The following is an 8,063-nucleotide window of genomic DNA, read 5'->3' as shown; positions in this document are numbered from 1 at the left end:
GTGCTCCTTGCTGTTGCTGTGGCAAACCTGTCGGTGCTTGCTGATGACTCCGTGCTCCTTGCTGTTGCTGTGGCAAACTTGCTGATGATTGCGGTTTATTCCACACTTTTTGTTGTTGCTGTGGTAAAGCTGCTGAAGCTTGCTGTTGACCCCATGCTCCTTGCTGTTGCTGTGGCAAACCTGTCGATGCTTGCTGATGACTCCGTACTCTTTGCTGTTGCTGTGGCAAACCTGTTGATACTTGCTGATGACCCCATGCTCCTTGCTGTTGCTGTGGCAAACTTGCTGATGATTGCGGTTTATCCCACACTTTTTGTTGTTGCTGTGGTAAACCTGCTGAAGCTTGCTGTTGACCCCGTGCTCCTTGCTGTGACAAACCTCTTGATGCTTGCTGTTGACTCGTTGTTTGTTGCTGTGGTAAACCTGCTGAAGTTTGCCGTTGACCACGTGCTTTTTGCTGTTGCTGTGATGAACCTAACAGTGTATAATTTTATTTAATAGGAAAGCCAAAAAACATCCGAAAAATACAGATGTAAAATATATATGTAATATATAAATATATATTATTATGAATCTGGAAATATGTAATAATGATATATTATTATATAATCTTATTACAATCACATACTATATATTTGTAATTTCATATATTTTTAATAAAATATAGAAGATATATAATTAATATTTGAGTATACTATATATTTTTATACATATATACCTGATCCTTGTGACTTCTGCTTTTTCCTTTGTGTTTGTTGAATCCATTCTGTACTATCAGCATCGTCTGTAGTTATAGCTTTTTTCAATAATAACATTTTATTGATATAGAAATATTTTTTTACAAAGAAAGGTAAATACAATTATATAGTAATCTCTCTAAATATTCTCACTCAAGAAAAAATAAACCAATAATGTAAGATGTCAATGTCTACAATGAACTTTTGATGAGAGTTTACTCAATGTGCAAATTACACACACACCCACACACACGCACGCACACACACACACACATTTTCTTTATTATATTTATATTAATTTTCATTTTTTGTACCTGATACTTTTGGATTTTCTGTTTCTTGAATCTGACATTTATCAGAAGTTTCTTTGGCAGTTGATATTCCTGAAGATGATCCTGCAATAGGTGTTTCTGCAGCTTCTGCGAATGTATCGTGAGTCTCAGGTTTTTTACTCCCTTGATTTTTCTTTTTTCCTGCAACATGTATCATATTCTTTGTTGCATCTGTATTAAAGAGCTGAACTAAACTGAAATTGACAACTGTTTTGTAATCATCTTTAATAATCTGACTGAAAATGAAGTCATACTAAAAAAAATGTTGCACAATATTTATAGTATTAAAATTATAAATAAACTAATAAATTAATTTCAATTTGTTTTTATATACAAGTATAGTATACATATGTGTATATATAGTGTTGATTTGATATTTAAATAGATAATAAAAAGTACTTGTCATTGAAAACACCATAAATCACTGGCTAATAAAGAACGTATGTGTAATGAAAAAATTTTGCAACGCAAAAACATTTGTATATACATACCTTTTTATCGTTTGAATATACATACCTTTTTTAGTCATTTTGTTTCGGGTATATACGCCACGAACTACTACAAATGTTGTTTTATCTCAATCTCTTACTCCAATAATTTTCAACGTTTTCTCTTGTTCTTTTCCGTGCAAAATATCCAATATCACTTGTGTAATTTTGCCACGTAATGGCAGTTATGACGTGTGACCATCATCTAAAGGCCTTCGCACATAAATTGTTGTAGCTCTAAAGCCTATGTCACACTACGGATTGGGATTAAGATTGGATTGAAATTTGACCAATTAGAAGAAAGAAAATCAATCCTAATAAGTTTAGTGATCTTCGCTCTAATTGGCCAAATTGCAATTCAATCTCAATCCTAATCCGTAGTGTGACATAGACTTAACGTAAAGTAAATCGTAAGAATTTACCAATTACAATTGTTTATATTCGAAAATAGCAGCCTTATGTTTTGAAAATTCGTAATATGATTGGCTAATTCTTACGGTATATTTTAAGGCCGTCTGCGATGGAAGTAAGCAGTATATGTTGAAATGAGAAGTACAGAGCCGTCTACAATGAAGAGTTGTAGGCCGTAATAGTAAGAAATTGACCAATCACAAGCAAAGTACAGAAGAATAATCGATTGTGATTTGTCAGTTTCTTACTGTTACAGTCTAAAACTCTCCATTGTAGACGACCCTTAACAGAGAGAAGCCTGAGAGCGACGTCCCATTGAGCGGAAATCTATAGCGGAACGGAATTTGCGGAACCAGCTCGACCAATCGTAACCACAGAATAAGCAAAGGAAAGAAAACGGAATGGCTATGATTGGTCGAGCTGGTTCCGCACATTCCGTTCCGCTATATATTTCCGCTCAATGGGACATCGCCCTGAGAGCGGCCATGCCATTGTAGTTTTTTACGACGGTTTCAGCCGCTGGTTTTAGCCGTATTTCCACAAAAGTGGAACTCAAAGGCCGTTCTACATTAAACGCAAGAATCAGATCTCGTGGAATTGACCAATTGCAGAGTCAAATCAGCCAATCGACCAACGTGATTGATCAGTTCCACGAGATTTGCGACTTGAGTTTCATGGAGAACGGCCTTTGAGTTCCACTTTTGTGGAAATACGGCTAAAACCAGTGGTTGAAACCGTCGTAAAAAACTACAATGGCATGGCCGCTCTCAGGCTTCTCTCTGAGCTTAGCTAAGAAACAGTTCTAGGCTGCGTTCCGATATTCATTGCTACAGTCAGAGAGAAACCTGAGAGCGGCCATCCTAATGTAATTTTTTACGACGGTTTCAGCCGCTGGTTTTGCCGTATTTCCACAAAAGTGGGACTCAAAGGCCGTTCTACATTAAACGCAAGTATCAGATCTCGTGGAATTGACCAATTGCAGAGTCAAATCAGCCAATCGACCAACGTGATTGATCAGTTCCACGAGACCTGCGACTTGCGTTTAATGTAGAACGGCCTTTGAGTTCCACTTTTGTGGAAATACGGCTAAAACCAGCGGCTGAAACCGTCGTAAAAAATTACTATAGGATGGCCGCTCTCAGGTTTCTCTCTGCTACAGTACTGAACATCTATACTTCACGTCACATGTACTATAGATTTCCAGTACTAGTGAATATCGGAACGTAACCCTAGTCAGCAACATCTATCGTCACGAAACGTGGCAGCGTTGCTAACTAATGACTACCAATAGCCACGCACTTCAACCAACGTCAACCAATCATCACATCTTTTTCGCCGTCCCGCCATGCACTGCGACGGAAGTAACGAGGAAGCAAAAGAGATATTAATCGTTGTTACGCGTGCAAGAGGTCTCTTTGTTGCTGGCCTTTACAGTGCGCGGTTGATGTGAGTAGGCGCACACGGCAAGGAAGTAAAACATTTCTGTAAGAAGTGTTGGTCTGAGCACGCGACGCGTAGTCTGAGAAGAGTAGTCAAAAGCATTTACGGACAACAATGGCCGGAACAGAGACTTCGAACGTGAAGTCGGAACCGACGAACGCTCCAGTTGAGAATAGCAACGAAAACCCGCGTGAACGAAACCAACCGGGCGGCGGTAATCGTGGAGCTCGTGGTCGAAAAGGAGGCACTCGCTTTTCCGGTGGCCGCGGCGGAATTGGCGGTGGCGGTGGCAACAGAAATAACGATGCAGTAAGTTTTTTTTTATCTTTCATACTCTACTAACATAGACAGTAAACTCTAACATAGCAGAAGTAACACTTCCGTTAGATCGACCGATATCTCTTGCTCTTTCTCTCCCTCTCTTTCTCACTCTTATGAAGAATGTATAATTTTATGTGTTCGTTAATCAATACGTTTTAAGCACTAAGTTTTTTTTGACTCAAGGTTATCAGGCAAAATTTGCGCTTGTTCTTGATCCCTCAAGTATATATACTATCATGTAGCTCAAGAGAGCACTACATAGACATCGTATCGTACAACAGTACAGTGTAGCCGAATAACGCTACGCCGTACCGTATCGGCGCCATGTTGATAATGAGTATAAGACTGGAAACACGAAAATGTAGAATAATACAATTTAAGCAGTGAGCGAATTAACCGATTATAAGCAAGCTTTGGAAAAAACGTTCAAAACGTTCTTTACATTAAGTTAATTACTTGTCTGAGGCAAATGGTTACTTTGCTTACTGCTTACATTTTTTCGTATGTCCCTGGCCTAAAGGCAATTACATGATTATATATCATAAAAAAACATACATAGTGAAGCAATTAATTACAAACCAGCATTAACATACGTCCAAGAGAATACCTATCGATTTGCTTACTGATGAATGCATTCGAGAAGATTCGTTATCAGCGCTAAAGCCTGGTTTAAGGTCATTGCACGTGACAAAATTTTAGTCGTAGTAGTAAAGTCGTAAATAAATCGACTAATTACAGGCCAGCAATCTAGCTAATGTAAGATAATATTGTCTGTAATTAGTTGAAATTCTTACGATCTTACAATTACGACTAAAATTTTTTCACGTGCAATGACCTTTATGCAAGCAATCATTATAATTTATGCCGGAATATAATTAACATATGAATGAACAATGAATGTATAAACGACAGTTTTGAAATTCCATATAGTTGAACTTAACATTTGTTAGTTCCGGTATATAATGACGCTTAGTTTGTGCCGTAACTTATGACGCTATTTTCTCATTTTACATCTATAGCAAACTTTCGCAACAGTTTTTACTTGCAATTTTTATTCTAACAATAATAAAGCAATTTTTTAATTTAAAGTAGTAAAAAAAACAATTATAAAAACAAAATAAAATAATAAATACTAATCTTTTTTAAGTAGAATATATACAGATATCATTTTTTAAAATTGTAGTAAGTTATTAATTAATATAACAACAGTTTTAAATATTCGTGAAAATCTCAAATTAAGTATTATTATTATTAGGGTTGATACGAGCTTATGTGCTGGATGTTCGTGCAAATATGAATATATCTTTAACTTTTTTTAAACGTGTAAATTAATACACATCGAAACATTTGATGGCAGAAAGCGCGCGCGGACCCGAGTACACCATAGGGTGTGTTTTGCCGAAGTTAGACCTGTTCTACAATACAGTCGTAAGCCGTAAGTCGTAAGAAATTGACCAATCACAATCGATTTTTCTTCTGTGATTTATTTGTGATTGGTCAATTTCTTACGACTTACAGCTTACGACTGTATTGTAGAACAGGCCTTAGCGCTACGTAGCGGCTTCATGTAGCAGTTGCAACTGCTTACAAAAATGGCGGCCACTACTTAGAACATGCTGCGCGTAGCAATACTGTCCAGCAGAAGTAACGCAGCAGTTGCAACTGCTACATGAAGCCGCTACGTAGCGCTAACTTCGGCAAAACACACCCATAGTGGAGAGGATCCAAACGCAGCAATTGCGTACTAATAACGAAACAATTTTTTAATACTGCTATACTGCGTTCAATTTAAGAAGAGAATTTTACTGCGCGTAAGAAAAGAAAAGCGGGCAAAGTAGGGATAGCGTTGCGTGCGGGATGGAACACTTGCTGACAGCCAATGGTTGTGGAGTAAGGAGACTTTAGTAGAAGAGATGTGCAAAACGAACGAGTTTTCGTCTATCCGGTTTCTCTTGTCAAATTGAACGCAGTATAGTATTGGCAGAGAGAAATCTGAGAGCGGCCATCCTATTGTAATTTTTTACGACGGTTTCAGCCGCTGGTTTTAGCCGTATTTCCACAAAAGTGGGACTCAAAGGCCGTTCTACATTAAACGCAAGTCGCAGATCTCGTGGAATTGACCAATTGCAGAGTCAAATCAGCCAATCGACCAACGTGATTGATCAGTTCCACGAGATCTGCGACTTGCGTTTAATGTAGAACGGCCTTTGAGTTCCACTTTTGTGGAAATACGGCTAAAACCAGCGGCTGAAACCGTCGTAAAAAATTACAATAGGATGACCGCTCTCAGGTTTCTCTCTGGAATTGGCAGTGTATAGGTACTTTTTCATACAGGCTGTGTTCCAAATTTACTTCCAGCACGCTGCCAGTGCTAAAATTGTATAATATATGTGACGTAAACTATAGATCTTTAGCGCTGGCAGTGAATTTTGGAACACAGCTACAGCAGCACGCTGCGGCAGCAAGACGTCATGTGACTGAAATTTCCTAGGACTGCTTCCGCTAGATATATTTGCTGTTCTTATCTAACTCTTACTCAATACCATTCTCTGCCAAGTTCAAACGAATAAAAAGCAGCAAAACCGAGAAAATTTTATTGTTAATACTTATGCAATAACCTAACCTAACCTATATAATTTCATCAACAACAAAGAATGGCATCGAATGAGGGTTAGGTAAGAGCAGCAAATTATACCTAGCGGAAGCAGTCCTAGAAAATTTGAGTCACGTGACGTTTTGCTGCTGCAGCGTGCTGTTGTATGAAAAGATACCTTATATCGAAACACTTAGAGTTGGTTTATAATTGTTTTAATCGTTAATTTAGACCGCTACCGTGAAAGTTGGAAGATAGAAAATGCGTACTTCTGTATTCGTACTTCACAATTCAATTATAAACGGTAGTACGTATTTACTATCTTCCAACTTTTACGGCAGCGGCCTAAGTTAGCGGGTAATTATAAATCAACCTTTACTATGAGATTAATCACGTCACTATCTTCGATTTGTTCTTTTTCACTAAATTGCACTAGTTCAGAGTTTTTTTTTGCCTTAAATGGAAGAAAAAAAATAAACTCTGAATTAGTGGGTGCATTCAGAAGCACGACCGCTCAGAGGTACATTCTAAAATCCTACACTAGTAACCAAAAACTATAGTACACGTGACGTAAAATATAGCATTTTAGTAACCAAGGTAGGATTTTGGAACATACCCTAGTGAGCAGCCTAAGTAACAATCAAATGTGATTGGTTTAGATTAAAATAAGTGCCAATCACAGTCAATTGCTACTTTGCCGCTCGTGCTTCTCGATGCACCCAGTGTGATCATTTCAGCAAAAAAGAATAAATCATTTAAATGATCGTATTTGTTGCAATACATTTTATTCTCCTCCTTTGAGTTTCACTTCTAGTAGCAAAGAACTTTTTTCATATAAGTATTTTTATCTCTATAGAAAAAAACAACGGAAAAAAAATATGGTAGAAAGTCAACCAATCTCAAACAATCGATTTTGTTCCAATTTTAACAATTCGTTCAGATAAAACAATTTTATGGAACTGAATCATCGTGATTGGTTGTGATTCTTTATCATAACTTTTTTTTGTTGTGCAAAAAAGCAGAAAATAGCATAAAATTCAGCATAATTAGAAGATATGGAAGAGAAGCCTTAATGTTTTTTTTTTCAATAAATGTCTAAAAACAATCATATTTTTTACAGATGAAAATAAATGATTCTATAGATGGAGGCATAGATTTAATGTCTGAAAGTAAAAGCGGCATGAGTGGTGGTATGAGCATGGGTCGAGGTGGAGGAATGCGAGGTGGAAGAGGAAGTGGTCGTGGAGGTATAGACAGAAACATGGTCAACAGATCACAAGATGTAAGTATATATTTTAAAGTCTTTATTTTCTTGTCGCCATGATGGTTGGTATATTTGTCTTGACTATTATTTTTAGGATCGCTTGATGGAACGCATTATGGCTATTAGTGGACCTACTCATGAATTACAACCGCAAGACACAACAGAAAAAAAGTTCAGTAGCAGAAATCGTTTATACATTGGAAACTTGACAAATGATGTGACTGAAGAAGAGATACAAACTTTGTTTCAAAAATATGGCGAAATATCTGAATTATTTGTAAATAAAGAGAAAAATTTTGCTTTTCTCAAAATGGTAAGTACCAACTACACATTATTTAAGAAGTAACAATATTGTTATATAAAACTTTTGTATTGTGATTATAATAGTTACCATTTGATGTACTGTAATGTTAATTATGACTGCATAACTTTGGTGATGAAGAAATAATTATTAGTAAAATAGCACATATTTTGTAA

At 36.8% G+C, this 8,063-nt stretch overlaps 2 protein-coding genes across 11 annotated transcripts in view; one reads left to right on the top strand and one right to left on the bottom strand.

Annotated features, from left to right (window-relative positions):
• LOC109858130 (protein argonaute-4-like) overlaps positions 1–1,761 on the bottom strand; it is a 13,074-nt gene extending 11,313 nt beyond the window's left edge. Inside the window, exons 1-5 of one of the 4 annotated variants that reach the window (XM_020435103.1) lie at positions 1,586–1,761; positions 1,052–1,210; positions 719–796; positions 160–474; positions 1–57 (exon numbers count right to left, since the gene is read on the bottom strand). In XM_020435103.1, coding sequence (XP_020290692.1) covers positions 1–57; positions 160–474; positions 719–796; positions 1,052–1,210; positions 1,586–1,598 — 622 coding nt within the window. In that variant the 5' untranslated portion in view covers positions 1,599–1,761. The remainder of the gene's footprint in view (positions 58–159; positions 475–718; positions 797–1,051; positions 1,211–1,585) is intronic. The other 3 variants (XM_020435100.1, XM_020435101.1, XM_020435102.1) reach the window with 3 other exon arrangements.
• Positions 1,762–3,356: 1,595 nt separating this feature from the next.
• The window catches only part of LOC109858147 (hrp65 protein-like), a 28,563-nt gene continuing 23,856 nt past the window's right edge, over positions 3,357–8,063 (top strand). For all 7 annotated transcript variants that reach the window (XR_002250585.1, XR_002250581.1, XR_002250582.1 and 4 more), the window contains exons 1-3: positions 3,357–3,717; positions 7,443–7,604; positions 7,681–7,899. Coding sequence is in view for 1 of the 7 variants with exons in the window: in XM_020435129.1 (XP_020290718.1) it covers positions 3,523–3,717; positions 7,443–7,604; positions 7,681–7,899 (576 nt within the window). In the remaining 6 variants the exon portion in view is untranslated. The remainder of the gene's footprint in view (positions 3,718–7,442; positions 7,605–7,680; positions 7,900–8,063) is intronic.

Source organism: Pseudomyrmex gracilis, unplaced genomic scaffold (genome assembly GCF_002006095.1).
Source record: "Pseudomyrmex gracilis isolate BER0280 unplaced genomic scaffold, ASM200609v1 scaffold_190, whole genome shotgun sequence".
In the NCBI taxonomy this organism is placed as follows: domain Eukaryota; kingdom Metazoa; phylum Arthropoda; class Insecta; order Hymenoptera; family Formicidae; genus Pseudomyrmex; species Pseudomyrmex gracilis.
The sequence above is the reverse complement of the archived record's forward strand: the minus strand, read 5'-3'. Positions and strand labels throughout refer to the sequence as shown.